Below are 19,007 nucleotides of genomic sequence, written 5' to 3'. Positions count from 1 at the left end.
TGCCTGACTAAAATGTTTGTTTAATGTAGTCGGACAACTCACCTTACCAAAGCAGCACTTAAGCTGATGGAAAAACCTCACATCTGCTCTATTCTTTCTGTGAGTGAATAAACTTTTCCTTATTTCAAAGTACGATGCTCATATTAAGTTACTGAAGGAAGGCAATGACTTTTATGTATTTATAGTCCTATTTATTTATAAAAGCCAATCTGCTTCATAATTTATCCCATTTCCAAAAGAAAGAAAGATTTTTAATGAGGACTTTTATTACTTGCAAAAGCTTTTACTTTCCTGTGAAAGCCTTATGAAAATAATGGTAATAATGTGGAAATTTCTCATTTGGTCTATTTCTGTTAATTATTCCTCTTTTTCTTCATGGGGAGAAAACCCAACATAAAAAACTCCCACCATAAATATTACTCATAAGGCGTGAATGTTTTGATAGTGGAATTGCTGATCATTTCCATAAAATGTGAGGCACAGTTGGGATTTGGTTGGGGAAGAGGAGATTGTTTATTCACCCCTGGTGAGGTTTCATCCCCAGGGACACGATTTACGCCCACAAATTTGCAGTAAGTCTAATGATGTGTTGCGAATGTCATGAAGAAGGAAGAGGTAACATCAACAAAGCAGAAAGGATGTTGGAAATAAGTATATGCTAGTTAAGTGCTACCAGCTACAGTTGCTTTGTGTTAAACTATGCCAGACAATCATCTGCAATTGGCACTTTATTTTTCCTGGGCCAATACAAACCTCCCTGAATTCAGGGGAAGGACTCCCTTCTGCAGTAGGCTCATGCCTTTTGAATCAGAGTTGTCTGCCAAAACTGCCCCAAGGAATATCTGAAGTAGAACTCCTGGCTCTGTCATAACTTGTGTTTACTGGTTAGAAATTTAGTTTGATTCATGAAACTCCTTCATTACACAGTACTTAAACACATGATAAATCCATACCCATGGGTAAACTCTAGACATTTGTGTCTTGGAATAAGGTTTTTTTTTAAAATGACAATTACAAAGCTGGTAATTAATGCAGTACTTGTTATTCTATGTGACTGAAGGGGCACTGGTTTGGATGTAATTCCTGTGAGCAATATGGTGCCATATTGCTAAAACAGTTTGGCAATCCACTTTTCTGCTGCTTCTTACCATGAAGATGTCCACCAGTGCTCAATAATTCTTTAATGTGACAATATTGACAAGGAGAAAATTCCTACATAATCTTCATGGATCTGGGAAGGAAATTCTGGCTTTTCTTAAGCAAACCCAGTGGCACAAGAGATTGCTTGCTGCTTAGTGCAAAGGTCAGGTCTATTTAAAATGAGATTTAAAAGTAATGGATTATGTTTATGAAGTATAAAGTGGTATAAAGTCCACCTTTCTTATGAATCAAAGCCACTCCACTTGAAAGAAGGTTCACCTTTTTCAAAGGATGGATAGTCCAGATGTTGAATTCCATGAGGGTTCGTCCAGAAGGTCACTTAAACTGACCTCCATGTAGCTATGCACAGGCTAGAGCCCTGTCTAGCAAAGCAGGGTAGTCCCACAGAGCTCAGGCAGGAACCACAGAGTGGAGATGCTGAACTGCAGATAGTGTCCATCCTGGCCATTCCCTATGGACTGAGCACCACCTACAGCAGACCCTTCTGTGCCCCTCTTGCAGGGTAAGAGCGGATTCCATGACCAGAGTCTGGACGCTGGCAGGAATCCCAGCATCACAGCCATCTGCCACGGTATGTGAGAGCTTAAGCTGGAGATGAATTTTCCTACCTAAGGGACAGTTCTGTCATTTGAAGATGGTGGGAGTTGTTCCAAAGTAACTTGGGGCAGGATTAAGCCTGTGGACATTTCAGTTTTCCATCACACACGGCACTTCATCTGCACATGCTTCATCACACAAAGTAAATGAGTGTTTTTCACACTCCCCAACAAAGCATCTATTGTTTGTAAAGCACCTGGGTATATTCATTGAATAACTTTTTATTTTTGCTTTTAGCCTCTACTCTGCTTTCTCAAGCACAGCTGACTGTTTTCTTGTATAGTTCTGATCTTCCTGCAACTGTAGTACCAAGCAGATTGGAGAACCCCGTCCGTAACAATGCAGCTGTTTCTGCCTATTCCATGTCCATCATGGTTAGACATTAACTGCTATGTTTGCATTATAAATTCAAGTGTAAACTTAAGCAGACCCCAAAGTCAATGTTTATATCTTGTAAACCTCTAAACATCAACATTTTATCTAATGTGTCTGTGCATGTGTGGAAGCACATGTTCCTGCATTAGTCATCCTTGATACAAAGCAGTTCCTTCTGTTTGATGTTTTAAACAATAAGTTATACGATATTTCCAAGATTGCTGTTGGCAATAATTACCGGTAGAAAATATGTTTTCCCCATAGGAAATTACAGTGCTGTTTGGTATTATTAGTTCTTACCACTGTTTTCTGACTTCTTCAGAGGAATGACAGAGATTGCTTCTTCAAGAGGGAAGGATAAACTGGAAATGAAACTAATGTTACATTTCACTGAGGAACCTTACAGTAAGACAGGCAACTTAACAGGAAAAAATGTGATCAGATAGTAGTATATTTCTTGATGTAAACTTAATTTGAAAAATTCTGACAACTTTTGCAGGTGATTTTGATACAAATGTGGCATTTAGTCTCTACTTTTCAATTTAAGCAACTTTGCTTTAGATTTTAGAGTACTTTTCAAAGAGTTGTATTGCAGCATGTCAAAGTACATATGAGCTCTGCAGCACATGAAAATCAGACTCACAGAATGGCTTGTTTTGAAAGGACCTTAAAGATAATCCAAGTCCAACCCCACTGCTGTGGGCAGAGACACCTCCCACTAGAAAAGGCTGCTCAAAGCCCCAGCCAACCTGTCCGTGAACTCTTCCAGGGATGGGGCACCCACAGGCTCACCACCCTCACAATAAAGAATTTGTTCCAATATCTCATCTAAACTTGCTCTCTGTCGATTTAAATCCATTCCGTCTTGTCCTACCACTCCACGCCCTTGTAAAAGTCTCTCTCAGCTCTCTTATTTCCCCATTAGCTAATGGAAGGTGCCATAAGGTCTTCCAGAGCCTTTTCTTCTCCAGTCTGAAGACTCCCAACTCTCTCAACTTACCTTCATAGGAGAGTCTTTGGCAATAATCATCCCACTGAAATCAAATAATTTTATTCTTGTACCCTCTGCTCGTAGTCCCTCAGAAGGACAAGCAAAACTGTGTGTATGTCTGAACTCGATGTTCAGCAGTAACACATTTATAAATAAACTGTAAAATCTGTGGAGCAGAAATTATATTTTTCCTGATAGCCTGAGTAGCCTCTGAGATTCTAAAGCCAACTTGACTGGGACCTTTAGCATTCCCATGCAGTATAACTCTTTCTTAGATGCAAAAAAAAAAAAATCCAGTCAGCCACTTGGGACTCTTCCTTTGGCTGCAATTACTGGGAAATTTTCAATTGAATTTTATATTATCCAATTTACCTTTACAGAGGCCAGGGGTGGGAATTTAAAGTTGTGATTTAGCATATTTAAAAATATTTCTGAAGCATTTTGTGATCATGGATTATTGTGAAGTTATCCTGCTGTGAGGGAGATTTGCTAAGGGAGGCATCAGTGGAGTGTTCTGCAAGAAAGGGACTAAAAATTTGTGGAGGATTTTGTGGAATTTTCTTGTGTGTCAGAAGAAAGCATCACTTCAGGTTTTCCATGTCAGTACTGCCAGTACCTGACAAAAGATGTCCCCAGTCTCTGCTGTGGTCCTTAACCAACACAAGCAAGAGTCTGAAGTAATAGCAGTAATAGAAATTAAATGGCAAATGGTGAAATAGCAGATTCAGTCTGTGAAAAAATTTGACAGTAAATGATAGTTCTGTAAGGCAGAGCATCAGAAGTGTCCTGGGAAGCTGCAGTGTCAATATGGAAAAGAAAGATGTGTGGAAATAAACTGTAGAGAGACTAATGATAGGGTAATGAGCTTTCTTGTTTTTCACAGGGCATAAGACTTGGCTGTTAAAACCACTCTTCTTCCTTGAAAGAATATTTTCAAGTATCCACAGAGGCTGGAGCATGTTCAGTCAGACCAGTGTCATGGGAGCTTTGGCTTCCTTAGCAATGAAAAGGTGATTAACATTGAAACATTTAGTAAAGGAGTCTTAGTGATAAATTCAAGGGAAAAGATAAAAAAACCCTCTGTATCACAATGAGAAAATTTGTGCTCATGAATGCTCTGAAATTATGGTGGAGAAAGAAAATCATAAGGTACAGAAGGACTACTGGAAGATGGTAGATGTGGCAGGTGATGTGCAGGTCATGTAAATTTCTGAAGTATGGAAAATAACATTGCAAACCTTCAAAAAACATCAAAATTATGAGTTAATTGTCTTAACAGACACAGGTGAGAGAACTGACAGAGCTGGAATATCGATGTGAAGGGACCTCACACTCTCAGGAAAGAAGAGGAAGAAGAAAGGAGGTGGATGGATGGGCTTGTCTTTGCATCCACATATTAAAGAGAGACCTGTTGAATATTATGTCCACCAGAGCATGACAGATGGACTTATGGGGCTTCTAAGAAAATTTGGAGCTACCTGAAGTGCAGTATATAATGTGCTTGATGGTTGTAGAGGAGGGACTCCACAACATGGACTGTTCAGCTGGTTCTTCTTCATTGCTTTACATACATATATAGGTATTAAATATATATGTAATAGAGCAGAGAAAGCAATTGTGACAGAGTTTGATACAGAGCATTACAAGAGGCAGATTGGCCATGTTTTCACAAAAGGGTAACACCTGTGCTAGAACAGAAATACTTCACACATTTACTACATAAAGCTCTATTCATTCACTAATCCCCTTAAAATCCTGCTATAGTCAGTGGAGAAATAGGTAACACTTGTCTAATCTATCTAGGTCAGTACTTCAGGATGAGATGAACCGTGTACTTTCCTCTGACTGAAGAAAGAAGAATTAAGCTTTAGATACCCACATTTAATCAGGTGAATCCTATGACAGGTATAAAACAGAGATGTTTGCACTGAACAGGAGCCAACTGAAGAACACAGAAAGAGTTTTCAAGTAAAAGGCAGTAATTTAACTTGCATGCCCATGGTAGATGAGGTAATATGTAATGGAGTACATGGGAACAAAAGTGATTCAGATTAGATTTTAGTTAATGATATGAGCAGAATTCTAGATGGGATTTCCTATGAAGGTAATGAAACTTCCATCTTGTGCTTCCTAATGGCAGGATGCATAAGTATCTCCTGAAAATAAGATAGTATCATTGATTCACTTCAAGAAAAAGAGACCAATGGAGATTCCTTACAGTCCTGTAATGTCATATGTACTTGCTTTAAAGTATACTTGATTAAATGTACAAGAGTAGCATTCTCCTAGTATTCAGGCTCAGTTGAGTTAGCACTGCCATGCATTGTCCCCATAAGCAGTTTGGGTTGGGGAAGAATCTAATTTTGTGGAAACAAGCCATTCTATTCCACTTGGTCTTAGGGCCTCAGAATAGTTCCTGGCTCCATTTCATATACTGGTGCAGATGTAGCATATATTTGCACCTGCAAAAGCAACAAATCCTCTGAATTTGTCCACACTAGAAATTCTTACAGTATGTTCTTCCAAGGTTGATGCTGCTGAAACCGTACTATCTGGACCTTGAAGTAAAAATTTGACTTTGTGTTTCTCCCTGTATCCATTCCAGAGCATAGCTCCTATTAACTTATCAAGTAGAACAGTATTTTGATTTGTAGGACTTAATAAATTTACACTTACAACCACAATCTTGTTGACAGAGTCAAGATAATCTAAAGCCAGCTGCAGTAGGGAAATGAAGTGAGCTTGGGTAACCCTTTGTAGTCTTATGTTTGTCTGATGAACAGGCTATTAAAGAATGTGTGTGTGCATCCATTAAATTGTCTAGATTGGGGCTATCTTCACAACCACTCATTTTTGTTGGAAAAGGAACTATTTTGATGATTTCCTGAAAATCATTAGGCAATGAAGTTGAAAGGGATTTTTTTTCCTTTGTTATTGTCCCTTGTTTCATTAGTATGGCATCTCTTTCTGTCTATTCTTTCTATCACAGCAAATTAATTTTATTAGCCCAGCAAAGAACACAGTATCATTTTTATGTAATTAATGTACAGACTACAGAGCAAACCACACAGAATGAACTCTAGTCACAGCACTATAGCACAGAGCTGTTTTTAAATTAATCAAGGGCATGTATATTTCTGAAAGTTTATCAGGATTAAGTCAGAAATTCATAACCTTTTATATTTCATGGATATGTTCACCGTGTGTAAGTAATTTTTTTCAAGAGTTCTATCCATAAAGACATAGTTCCAAATTATCTTGAACGACGTAGTGTGACCCCTCAGTTTTAATGTGAGTTTTTGATTAATTTAGCCCTAATCTAATCTTTTTCTTGCAAATAAACAGGCAAATCTTTGGATATTCAATAATCAAGCAAGAAATTTAAAGACTTGAGGAAAAACACATATTTCTGTTCAAGAACTGGAAGTCTCTGTATTGCTTCAAGAATCAAGTACAAAGTTTATCTGTTCTGAGTTAGAAACGTGTTTCTTCCCTGAAATTTGCACAGCTTCCCAAGTTCTAGCATAGATCTCTTGATACCCATAGAAATTGGTTTAGAATATAATTATAAAATCTTTAGAAAACAACAATGATAATAATAATGCTAGGCATGTATTTCTTAAAACTCAGGAAATTTTCTATTTCACATATCGTTTGCTTGGCTACACTGTGGCTGTATCAATGTGTTTGAAGTCTAGCTCTATAGATGCAGGTATCCATCTAACAACTGGCTGCTTGAATTAGTGATTAAATAATCTGAAGCACTGAAAAGATTGATTGATTTCAGTCATTATTGTTCGTGAAAACTAATAATTTAGCTGAAGGATATTAAGTCTTTGCTGTGACACTTTGAGTTAAAGAGCTACCAGTGATATAAAGCACTCTATTCTTTTCTGGATCCTTGATTTGAGTCCAATCAGGGGTCCTCTATCACAAAACCCCCACAAATAAATCAAACACATTTTGGCACAGTTTGTCGACTTTGCTTAGCAAATGTATGAGACTGAATTGACACTGATCCTTAATCACCTTTAATCCATGGAGAGAGTGGCGGAAAAAGGTCACTGGCAGGATCATGGGGAGAAGCTAAGTTGGCAGTAAATTTCATAAGCCTGACCTGGGAATAAAGGAGAACCTTCCATTTCCAAGGTAATCTGTGTTTATAAAAGATCTGCATATAAAAAGTTACAGAATGTTAAGAAGGTATTTATGTGTTAAGAACACAATAAACATGGTATTTGCCTGTTTAAACTTTGATTCATTTTTAAGCTCTAGGCCTAATTGTTTATGATAGTTAATTAACACTACCTCTTTTTGTTATTGAATCTTGGTGACCTGGTTATGAATTACAAGGCATATCAGCAACTTGAGATGAAATAGAACATAATGAACTTTGGGATTCTATAGCTGTCATCAGGTACCTTGGCCAGTTTCTGTAGATTTGCAACCACATTTTTTTGCTTGTTTTGTGAGAAATAAACTCACATGAAGGAATATTTACAAGGGCCATGGTAATGGAAAAAATTCATGTTATCAGCTTCGCTTTCTGTGCTTTGGATTATCCCACTGACTCAGGCTGACTCATCATGCAACAGTCCAGTACATGCAAAAGTAGATTTGCATATACAGATTTGAAGTAATGGGATTATACCATGAAAATTAAGAATAAAGCCCACTCAAATTTCCTTTAGACTGTTAAACCAGATCAGCATATGGAATAAGCAATAAAGATGTTTACAGGAAAAGCTAAAGAGCTTCTACATGTTCTTTTCCTAGAAATCCTCGGATGGTTCAAAGCCAAATTGTTATGAGCCTGTTTCCTAGATAGGAATTGAGAGTGCAAAGACACTGAATGTTTGCCTTCCAGGCAAAGAATTAGAAAAAATAATTTTTATTCCTTTCTTCCAAAGTATTTTCAGGAGAGAACTGCAGTTTATGTCCCCCAGTGGGTAAGGAGATGGCTTTATAAGTCATATCCCTGCGAGACAGGATTTCCCTCCAGCCCTGATACTGCAAACTATCCTTGCACAGTTAAGAGCTTTCAAGCCACTGTGAGTTGTGGAGCACTCACACTCATGTCTGTGAGAACACTCTCCTCATTTTGGGGTCTGAATATCCAAGTTATCAAAAGAACCAATGTAAATGACGTTAATCTCATTTCCACATCCCATCATAGCTGTGCCCTGGTGGGGTTCTTCAGACACTGAATGTTCTCATGGTTTCTCACCGGTGAAGGTTCTACCTCTTCAGGAGGGTAGAACTGGCTTGCTTTTGGGAGGAAGCTCTACAAGTGCACAACTTCTCATAAAGCTTAGGCAACCACTGCATACACCTTCATTTTATGCCAGCTTATTTCTGTCAGTCGCTAACAGAAGACACAGCAGTTTCAAACCACAGGACAGTTCTCATCCTGAATATATTTAACACTGGCACTTCAAACATTCCTGCTGAAAGCAAAGAGACAGCACATCATATGCACAAGTGTCTGGCTTGCAGTATTAGGTCCTCCAAGCCTTTTTTATTGGCTTCACTAAACCAGTTCAGAGAAAGATTTTAAATTCAGCAAGCAGAGTTTTTGCACAGAGGCATGTTTTGACTTTAGGTACTTTCATACTAACCCTTGGTTCTGTTTTTGAGGTTTTCTTCATCGGATAGCTGTGAAGATTTTGTTACTTGATCACTGTAAAATGCAACGTTCAAGGTAGTAGTGGGCAGTTCTAAAGGAACATGATAAATTTGGCTCTGTAAATTTCATTATTGATAAAGAAATATATTTTTCAAGGACTAATTAATAGACATTTTTACAAAATGTTTTTCACTTGCAAGTATTTTTAACACAGTCTACGAAACACACTTCATTGTCACAGCAGCCTGAAGCATGTTTTTAAAATGAGAAAACTGAGACATAGGGATTTTTTAATTTGCACAGGGTCTCAGAGGATTTCGGTGATAGTTCAGAAAAATTTCAGGCCTCTGGACCTTTTGTCCCACAGTCTTACCTTTCACATGTAATGATTTTTCAGAATACTAATTTCAGTCTTCTTTTACTTTTACTGAACCTTGGATATTTCTCTCTTCAGTGAGCAGTGAGGGATAGTGGTGGATGCCAAACAGACTGAGGCCACACACTCACCCTAATCCAACATGGACACTGAGGTCACAGCTCCAGCAGAGCTTCCACACAGCACAATGTGCATTTCCTACGCTTGAATTTTGAGCCATAGTCCTTCTTGCAGGTTTCTGGATGTGTTTTATTTTGTGCAGTGACTGGTTCTGCCTGTTTGGGTGAAACAGCTTCACACAGGAAGTTCAGCATGTGGGCTCTACATTGCATTTTATATTCTACTTGAAATTATGACAATAAAAGCCAATAATTTTTTTTTTTCCCCAAGACTCTTGTTAATGATTCTGGGAGTCTCTAGAGATTTCCTGCTAAAGCAAGCATTGGCACAGGTTGGAAATCTTTCCAGTAACACCAGGTAGCAAACACTGAGAAGGTGATATCATAGGACAGCCTTCCTCTTCAAACCTAGTGAAAGATTTCAGAGGCCATTCGTTTTATAAGTGTCAGCTTCTGGTTGTATCCAGTTCACAGCCTTATTTTCAGGCTGCTGAAAAGCTCAAAGTAACAATCCTCAAGAGCCTTTTGAAATTACTTTCTAATTGCACACAAAAGAAGTAAGTTCTGAGTTATTTCCTTAGAAAAAGTGCTTGGTATTCATGAAATAAGGAAAAAGAACAAGTTTTTTTGAAAAGGAAAGAACTAAATATTCAAAAAATGTCAAGGTTAGCAGAGTATAGCATTAGGAAATAGCAGAGAGATTTCTCCCTGAACTTGTGACTTAGCTTTTGAGAAAAATAGCTTTTCTGAAGAAGCCCAGATTGACATTCCACAGCAGCAAGAGAGAAGGTTACTGTTCCTGCTTTATAATGGTATATCTTTAAATACAGCTTTCCACAGACATTAAACATCTTACAGTAATGTGGATTAGAGGGAAGCAGTGGATTTAGGATATTTTGACCTTAATAAAAATGTTTGCAGTATCTCCCATTATGTTCTTCTAAGAAAGTCTGGGAAGTGCAACATACCTGAAGCACCTACTAGACTGATGTATGACTGCCTGGAAAATCGGATTCTGGTGGATTTTTGGAACTGGAAAGATGTATCTAGTAGGGTTTTGTAACAATGTTATCTTCATGCTTTAGTATTCAGTAGCTCTTAGGGATGTGACTAGCGGGATACAATGTGTGTGTTTGCTGAGGTTACAGAAAGCACCATGCTAGAAGAATATGCTGCAGAAATGCTGGAGAGGGATAGGATCAAAGTGACCTTCACAAGCTAAGTGAACTGCTGGAGGGCAAGGAGAGGAGAATGCTATCATTCCTTAAAGAGCCAAGTTGTTCTGTACATAAATATCTCACAAGGGTGGTAAATTACTGGTTAAGAAATAGTTCCACAAGAAAATATCATGGGCATATTGTGGGTCACAAGTTCATGTGGGTTAACGTGTTGTAAAATGAGGCATGATTATCATACCTATGAAGAGGCACAAGGGCTGAAAGAGGTGCAGCTCTGCTGTTGAAGAGAGAGACACACTGCATGAGCTGAAATTCTGCATCAGTAAAATTCAAGAGAGAGATGAGCCACTGGACATGTCCACAGGAAAACAAGAAAGAGTAGTAGCAGATGTAGAGAATGCCTAAAAGGTTAGGTTGATGTAAGTACAAGGTCTCTGGCCTTTGTAGAGATTTGCCCTAAAAGTAATTTTATTAGTTGTGTTTAAAATTAGAGGAGCTCAGGGCAACACATGTAAAGTGAATGTGTCAAATATGTGTGTGGATCAGTTTCCTGTGGCAGCAAGGTTCATAATTAATTGCATATGACATTAAAAAGTATTTCCTTTTATTGTTTTGTATTTAAATATATTGTGCTCTAAGAAAGGGAGAGACAGTGTGTCATAAACTATTATGAACATGATGGCAACAGATCTTTAATTGTACTTCTTAGATTGTTTTCCCCATCATTCTCAGTTTTGCAGTGTCACTCAGGGGTTGTGGCTGTCAGCATACAGAATATAGGGTTCTTCAGGTGTGGTCACATGGTTTGATTTCTGTAGTGGTACTGCAGAATTTTGTATCATCCTCCTCTTACTGTTTGTGAAACTTGGTATGTGATCTGATTGGACTTTTGAGTTAATGCAGATAGTGAACACCAGGATTCTGATTACACTCTTTGCATTGATTTATAACCTTGTAATGGAAAAAAACTACTCTGTTTTTTTTTTTTTCTGCATGTATCTTGATTTGTTTAATTTGAACTTCATTAGTGCATTGACTTTTTTCTCTCTTCTCATTGGCTCTCTCACATTCTCACTGCCTGTTCCTCACAAACTGACTAACATTATGTCCTGTTTAAATGCTTTCAATAAAGTACTTATCCATTTACTAGATCATTAAGAAATAAGGTACCCATTTGTTTTAATAACAAGCTGGACAAGAATATTAGGCCAGGATTCATTCCATCTCAGTTTAGGAATTTAATTCAAATTAAGGTCTGAAGGTTTTATCACTGAAAATAGTGAGTAGTGATTTAATCCATAGTAAAATGATCAATTTGCCAGGCGTGTTCAGTGATTATTTAGAGATTTTAAAACAAAATTTCAAATTGTATTATTTTTTACTATTTATTTTAATTGTATTATTATAAATTTATTATTTTAAAATTGTGATTAATCTAGACGTTCTTTGTTGTTATGAAGACCAAATTATCTAAGCCTATTTTTTTTTATTTGCTTCCAAACTCCTTATCATATTACAGCCTTTCATTTTAAAAATCATTAATTCCAGACAAAGTTTGTTGTGTCATATGTGAGAGAGTTTTTAAAAGACCTGTAATTTTTGTCATCTGGTTGTGCATACTGAAGAATTTAAAGACCAGTAATATCCTATTTTTCTTTATCAAATCACTAGCAATTAGATAGTATTTTCTTCTCCCAAAGCCATAGAACAGGGTGATTCTTGTGTAGCAATATTGTTATTAACTCAGCAATTCTCTATTTAGAGTTCTTTCAAACCTTTAAGTAAACCTTCTATACCCGATGTATTCTGTGTTTTCTCTCCGCTGTTACTACTTCTCAATATCTCACTACTCAAAGAGAAATTGTTATTTCCAGAAAAAGAATAGAGAGCAGAAACCTCCTGAGTGTATTGAACAAGAAAGTTGGATGTCATAAAGGAAAGTAATTTATCTTCCAAACAGCATCGTTATCTTCTTTAGCTGCTCTCTTAGCTTGTACAAATTGTGTTGTAGGTCTCTTGTGACTGATATACCTAAGGAATATTTTATTGTTTATTTTTAAATCCTTTAATGTTTGTTCTTGGAAACCTACTTCTGCTCTTTGCAATTTCCTCTTACTTAACGCCTGCTGAAGTTTAAGTTCCTGTTTATTGGTTTCCCTAGGATCATGTTTCCAAAATTTGAAGGATTCCTGTTTGGTTGAAATAGACTCTTGAACCTTGCTGGTCATCCGGTTTAGCTTAATCCTGCCTTCCTGGTTCCCTTTCTTGCACAGTACCCAAACCTTCAGAGACATTTCCTTTTGAAGTACTGCTTTTATTGTCTTTGCTGTCCTAAGTATCTCTGTGACTAATCTCAGTTTGCTACGTGTGTGAATTCCACTAAAATTCTTATTATTTACTGAAAAAAACACACAAACCACCCAGAGCAATGAGCAAATGGCACCAAGAACAGGAAGTATGACAGAGGAACCAGGAAGATGGGAGAAGGGGAGCAGGACAGTACTCACTGTTCCCACTGCATGACTGAACTGGGCATGGAGAGCTCAGTCCCAGTAGCATTGAATCTGTCGGGTTCTGCACTGAGGGCCATTGGTGTTTTCATCCCTGGCCTCCATCCACTGCAGGTACTGCAAGGTAATGCAGAAACTCTGACTGCCCTGTGCTATCTGCTGTGGCCTGCTAACAAGAACTGCATTCTGGGCTGGAAGACAGAAGTCTTGACATACTGAGATCCTCGTATAGTGTGTTTGGTAGAAGTCCTGTTGCCACAGATACCCTGCCAAATCCAGCTCTTGCACTTAGTGCTTTGTGAAATCTTCTAAATCCAGTGAGCCACCTTGGTCACCTGAAGCACCAGCAGTTAGAGTAGCAAGGGCTGCTCTCCACATCCTGCATATAGCAGGGCTTTTGGCAAACAGCTTCATTTATAGGTAATAATTGTGAGCACTGAAGTCATAGAGTTACCACATTAGAAGCAGAACCCAATAGGAAATTAATTACATACATATGGAATTACTCATTATGGACTCACAGAATGGTTTGGATTGGAAAGGACTTTAAAGATCATTCAGTTCTAACTCCTCTGCCATGGGTAAGGACACCTTTCACTATACTTGGTTGTTCAAAGCCCCATCCAACCTGGCTTTGAACATTTCCAGGGATGGGTCAACCACAGTTTCTCTGAGCAACCTGTGCCAGAGCCTGAACCACCCTCACAGTAAAGAATTCTTTCTAATATCCAATTTAAACGTGCCCTCTTTGAGCTTAAGGCCCCCTTGTCCTGTCACTCCATGCCCTTGTGAGAATACCTTCTCCATCTGTTGCAGCCCCTTTGGATACTGTAAAGTGCTATAAAGCTTCCCCAAATCCTTCTCTCATCCAGGCTGAACAGCCCTGATTCTCTCAGCCTGTCTTCACAGGAGAGTTGTTCCAGCCCTGTGGACAGTTTAGTGACTCTCCCCTGGACTTGTTCCAGTTGTCTTTCCTATCTCTTATTTTTTTCCTAGTTGATTTTTGAAGATGCATTCAAAGTGTGTCCTTCTAAAAACCTGGTGTTTAATTCATCAGTTTGGAGCTGAATTAAGAAGACAAGCCAGTGTCAGGGTATGAGCTCAACAATGCTGTAGATGCACAACTTTTGCCAGCTGCACCACAGGATTGGATGATTGGGTTGCTAGTCATGAAACTTCACAGAGACACCTCTTCTCTGCAGAGTAGGATGGGAGCAGCAAATTTTTTGGATTGTCCCTTTCATTATCAACCCTTTCATCTTGTCAGGGAAAGGAAGATCTTGCATGAGCTGCATTCAGTGTTTAATTGAAGAAGGCAGAGCTCTGCAGGCCTATAACTGAACTGCATCTGCTTTGGCTGGCTCAGAAGTAGATATTACTTCCTAGGAATTTTATTTTTCATTTGAGAGCACTGGCTTTGTCTATTAACATTTGATCTCCAGTGCCATCTCTCATCTCTCCAGTGGCATTCTGTTTCCTTAGAATACTGCTGGAATTCAGCCAACTCCATGTTTTGGTCACCACCAAAGATGTGACCTATGTGATTGACATTTCCTCCTCTATCCCACAGTTTGAGAATGTTTTACTCCTGTCTCAAAGCAGCATCAGATACAACACTGTCATTAACTACCTGTGCACAAAATTTCATTGGTTCAGATTTTAAAAATTGCCAGAATATTTCCATTTTCTCCTGTTTTTCAGGAGAGGATTTAGTACTTTAAAATACTTTCAAGCATTCTGAGACCTAGAAATTGAAATGCTTTTGGATAATTTAGCCATGTTGGTTTTACAAACTGGTGAGAAAGTAGAATATTTTCATTTATTCCCATATATAGGTTATGAATGTCTCTGTGATCAGAGGTCAAGAGAGGTTTGGCCATTTTATAAGCCAGTAAGCTGACTGGTCCAAAAAAAGAGATAAAAGAAGTGCTAATTCTTTAGCTGGCTTCACATTTCTTCAGTATAGCATGATGATGACAGAAATGGATAGCCCTTATTAAAACACCCCTTGAAGATTCCCTCATATTCTGAAAACATAATGCATGGAACAACTCCTGATTCTGCAGTTGAACACATGAGGTTTGTTTTAGCAGCAGAATTCATCATCTGCAGTTCTTGTTCAAAGCTGGGTTTTGGACTGTATGTCAAGTTTCTGTGGGTTCTGTTGTATGAAAAGTCAGGCTAGGTGAACACAGTGTGATCCTTCTGTGTCAAAATGTTTAAATTGGTGAATATTTAGGCATCCAGACAAACCAGCCCACTTTGCAGAAGTGCTTAGTTCCCATTGCTGTCTAACATACATGGGACATGCCAGAACTCAAGACTTTATAAAATTAATTATGTGTCTGAATGTTAGACTCAATCATTTATGTCTGTGAGACAGTATCTTGCAGATTAACTCAAAATAAATTGCACTAAGCTCTTTTTTAATCTTTTACATTCCAGAAAGCTAAGGCTTAGATGTTTGGTGTCCAGTCCAGTCCTGACTGGATGGGTACCATCAATTTTATGGAGGACAACCACATATTTGTAGTTAACATTGTTTTTATTTTTTGTTGTGTTGAATGTTTGAATGACTTGCATATTGAGATGTCAATAATTTAATCATCTACTGATTGCTAATGCCTTGTAATGTATGTTTTGTATTTAATGCTCAGTCTTGAAAACCCTTCTTAGGGATTTTCGTACTCACTTTACCTTTCTAAAAGCATCTAGTGAAAGGTTCTGTGGTCAGGAGCAAGAGAGAGTCATCACCACAGGGTGATTGAGAAGTCTGTAGGATAGATGGAGTTACAATCCAAAGATCCTTTCCATTAATTATGGAATTAAATAATAGGATATAACTTAATTCAGTCTGTATGCCTTTTTAATCATTTGATTGGGTGAGATAAACTCTGCTCCTTCTGTCAGTGGCATTCTTTTCCATGGGATTGTCAAGATGATGACTGCTCTAGTTGCCCTGCTTTTTTGCAGTATCCATATTGTTCTTTCTAACAGTTTTGATATGTATTTACATTATTGCCTGTTTCTTTTTCTGCAGCCAACATCTTGTACATGGCAAGCCAAGAAATGATGAAGGTGGTGGAGAGAGACAGTACAACCATAAAGCAAAATTTAAAGAAGGTAACAGTTTAATCCTCAGTTTTCAAAGGAAGCCCAGATACATAAGGAGATGTTATACCCAGTTATATTTGTGCAAAGCCAGAATTTCAGCAGGTTCAATTCTGATTGTTTGTTAGTGTCATCACATTAACTTTGGAGAAGCCATTAAAAGGGTCACTGAGCCTTAAAATGTGTTGATCCACACCTTTGCAAATGTAGCACTTGTTACTATTAGCTGTACCAACCCATCTGGTTTGTTTTCCTTGCTGGAGGAGAAGTCTGTGTTCTGGCTGGGCATAAGGTGTGGTCTCCAGTGGGGCCTGTGGTTACCTGGGTTCTGATCACAGGCAGGTGGCCAGCCAGGACATGAGGGACTGATGGACTGAATCCTCTGACTTTGCTGCTGGAGAGGTTAAGAAGAGCATGTATCCTCTGGGCTGTGGGGTCTCAGCTGTTATCATGGCATTCTGCAGGCTTAATCTTCTGTGGCTTCAAAATGAAACAGAGAGGAGTCAGCAAAGTTATGGCTCCACCATTTCAGCCACTGGTCTGCAATGTAAAGAAATTCCTCAGAGGCTGGAGCTACTGCTCTTTAGGTGAACTAATTCATTTCAGGGACCTTTCTCACACTGAACTTTGTTGTCTGTATGGATTTATGGTTGAAAGAGATTCTGTAAAGTTCTTATCTGGACCAATCACATTTTCCCAGTCACAGTTCAGGGGTTGGCACAGCCCAGGAACTGTTCTAATTGGAGTTCTGATGTGGTCACCTTGTGGTCACCATGTTTTGGAGGCTGAGATAATTTAATACTGTGACCGTGATCAGACAATTCCAGATGGCTTATGAGCCAGAAAACTGTCACATTTAATAAACTTCTATTGAGATAGCCTCTGTGTCAATAGATAATCAGTATAACATATTCTACTATGTCCCCTTCCTTGTCTCTATTTCTTTATATCATCCCTGTCTTTTTTGCTGGAAGAATGATTTTAGCACTTTGCACTAGAAGAGATTTTCCTCAGAGAACAGAGTTTTCTAGGACAGAGGTCCTAAATCTCTTTAAAATAACTCTGTGCCTTTTAAATAGAAATGGTATAAAGTTCATCTCATAAAACAGTCTTTTTTCTTGTGGCTGAAAATAGACTTATTTTTTATTTAGGCCCTTTGCCTTCTCTGCACTTTGAAAGGTATGGTCATATTTTAAAGGAGTTGAAGTAGCACACATTAATAGGGATCCCTGCACTGTACCTGGCATGCCTGGGCTTTCTCATTTTTGTTGCAGAGCACTCAAAGTTTTGCACTTCATGGGGAATCTCAGTGAAGAGATTGAAGGGCTTATCTTGCAGACTGCAAATACTCCCATTGTCTTAAATGAAACTTTCCATGGATGGATCCAAAGTTCAGTGAATTCAAGGAAAATGGTTGATTTTATTGACTGAATCACCCCTCCAAGTGTCAGGGAGCTGGAGGGTCTGCCTGTTCCCTGAACAGTGAGCAAGGCTGACCCCACAAAGGCAGTGCTTTCTCCAAGCAAGATGCAGTCCCACAGTACCTGAGCAGAGCACGGGAACAGGATCTATTGACTGTCCCAGACAAGGCAAAGCAATGAAACAAGTCCAGCATCCCTCCAGAGAATCCAGTCGGGAGCAAAATGGGACAGGAGCAGAGACAGGAGTGGAGACAAGGCTACAACGTGAGTTCAAAGTCTATCCAGGAGGGATTGCCAAAGACAAGGTGGAAGGGAAGCTGCAAGGTGGGAGCCATCCAGGTATCATGCTGTGTAGTGTAGATCTGCTGCTGGTCTGCAACATGGGGCTGGAGTCACTCCACTCTATAGCTTGGGATGCTGAGACTAAAGAAGGGCAGAGCTGGAGACCCTGGAGCCCTGTGCAGGGAGTGTGGGCTGGGGGCCAGGCAAAGCTGGTGAGGGTTGTCAGTGCCCTGAAGGGAGGGACTGCAGGTCCCTTTGTTGCCAGGGCACAAAGTGAAGAGTGCAGGAGCAGGATTCCAGGTGCTTGTGGAAATGTTAATCACATTAACAAAATGTTAAACACATGTGCTTGAAGTTAAGCAAAAATGCTTTGTTGGGTGGGACAGTGGTGGTGACAATCAGCTGCAGCTCCAGTGACTTCAGGTGGTCTCTCAAATGCTTCACATTACAAAAATTCCAATTTCTTCTACTGAATGAAGGCTCATAGCCAACAGTAAGAGTTTGCATGTGTACTAGTCTGCTTCATCTGTGCTTTTGTTGACTCTGTCTATCTAAGCATGGCCTTGGCAAGCAGGAGCTGTTTTAAAACTATGTTAACTTTCTTCTATTGATTCTTCTATGTCCTCATACATATGTGGCAAACATACACAAGAAGACAAAAAGCTGAAGCAAGCTTGTAAGAGTTAGCAGACTTAAGAAAAAGCAGGTCTAAAAGTGAAGCTAAATGCTTCTCTTTTTTCATCTTCTAGTAATTTCTGGGAATGTAAGAATTAAGGGAAAAATATTCAGTTGGCATCATGTTAAATTTGAAGAGTATTGACAATAAAAATGGGCTTAACTTATAAAGGTTGGAAGTTTATAAAAACAGGAACTATAGTCCAAGTTGCTATAGAGCTGGCAAGTTGTTACTTCAAAAAATTTATACTGTTTGGTAGTCACTGTGATCATATGGTAAAAGCCAATCTTAACACCTGACTTTGCCAGCTGCTGTGGAATAGAAAAGTTATTTCTGGATCTTATTTGCATTCTGTGATCTGAAAGAAGAGACATAAAATTATTCCAATCTTTCCATGTCCAGGTTTAACTATAATTAATACTAGCTAGGGACCAGGAGAAATTTTACCACCAGACTGCAGATTCTTAGTCTAACAAAGTTAATTGGTTGGATTTATGTTGAAAGAATGGGACCTGGAATATTGTTTGGATAATTAAGTGAGGTTTTTCACTTAAACTCTTTTAAAGTCAGGAGTTGTGCACATT

At 38.7% G+C, this 19,007-nt stretch overlaps 1 protein-coding gene across 4 annotated transcripts in view; it reads left to right on the top strand.

Annotated features, from left to right (window-relative positions):
- LDAH (lipid droplet associated hydrolase) overlaps window positions 1-19,007 on the top strand; it is a 106,596-nt gene that overhangs the window by 74,759 nt on the left and 12,830 nt on the right. For 3 of the 4 annotated variants that reach the window (XM_015622750.2, XM_015622751.2, XM_033513077.1), the window contains one exon: window positions 15,974-16,056. In XM_015622750.2, coding sequence (XP_015478236.1) covers window positions 15,974-16,056 — 83 coding nt within the window. Of the gene's footprint in view, window positions 1-15,973; window positions 16,057-17,318; window positions 17,468-19,007 lie in introns of those variants that run through there. The other variant, XM_015622752.3, reaches the window with a different exon arrangement.

Source organism: Parus major, chromosome 3, assembly GCF_001522545.3.
Source record: "Parus major isolate Abel chromosome 3, Parus_major1.1, whole genome shotgun sequence".
NCBI lineage: Eukaryota > Metazoa > Chordata > Aves > Passeriformes > Paridae > Parus > Parus major.
The sequence above is the reverse complement of the archived record's forward strand: the minus strand, read 5'-3'. Positions and strand labels throughout refer to the sequence as shown.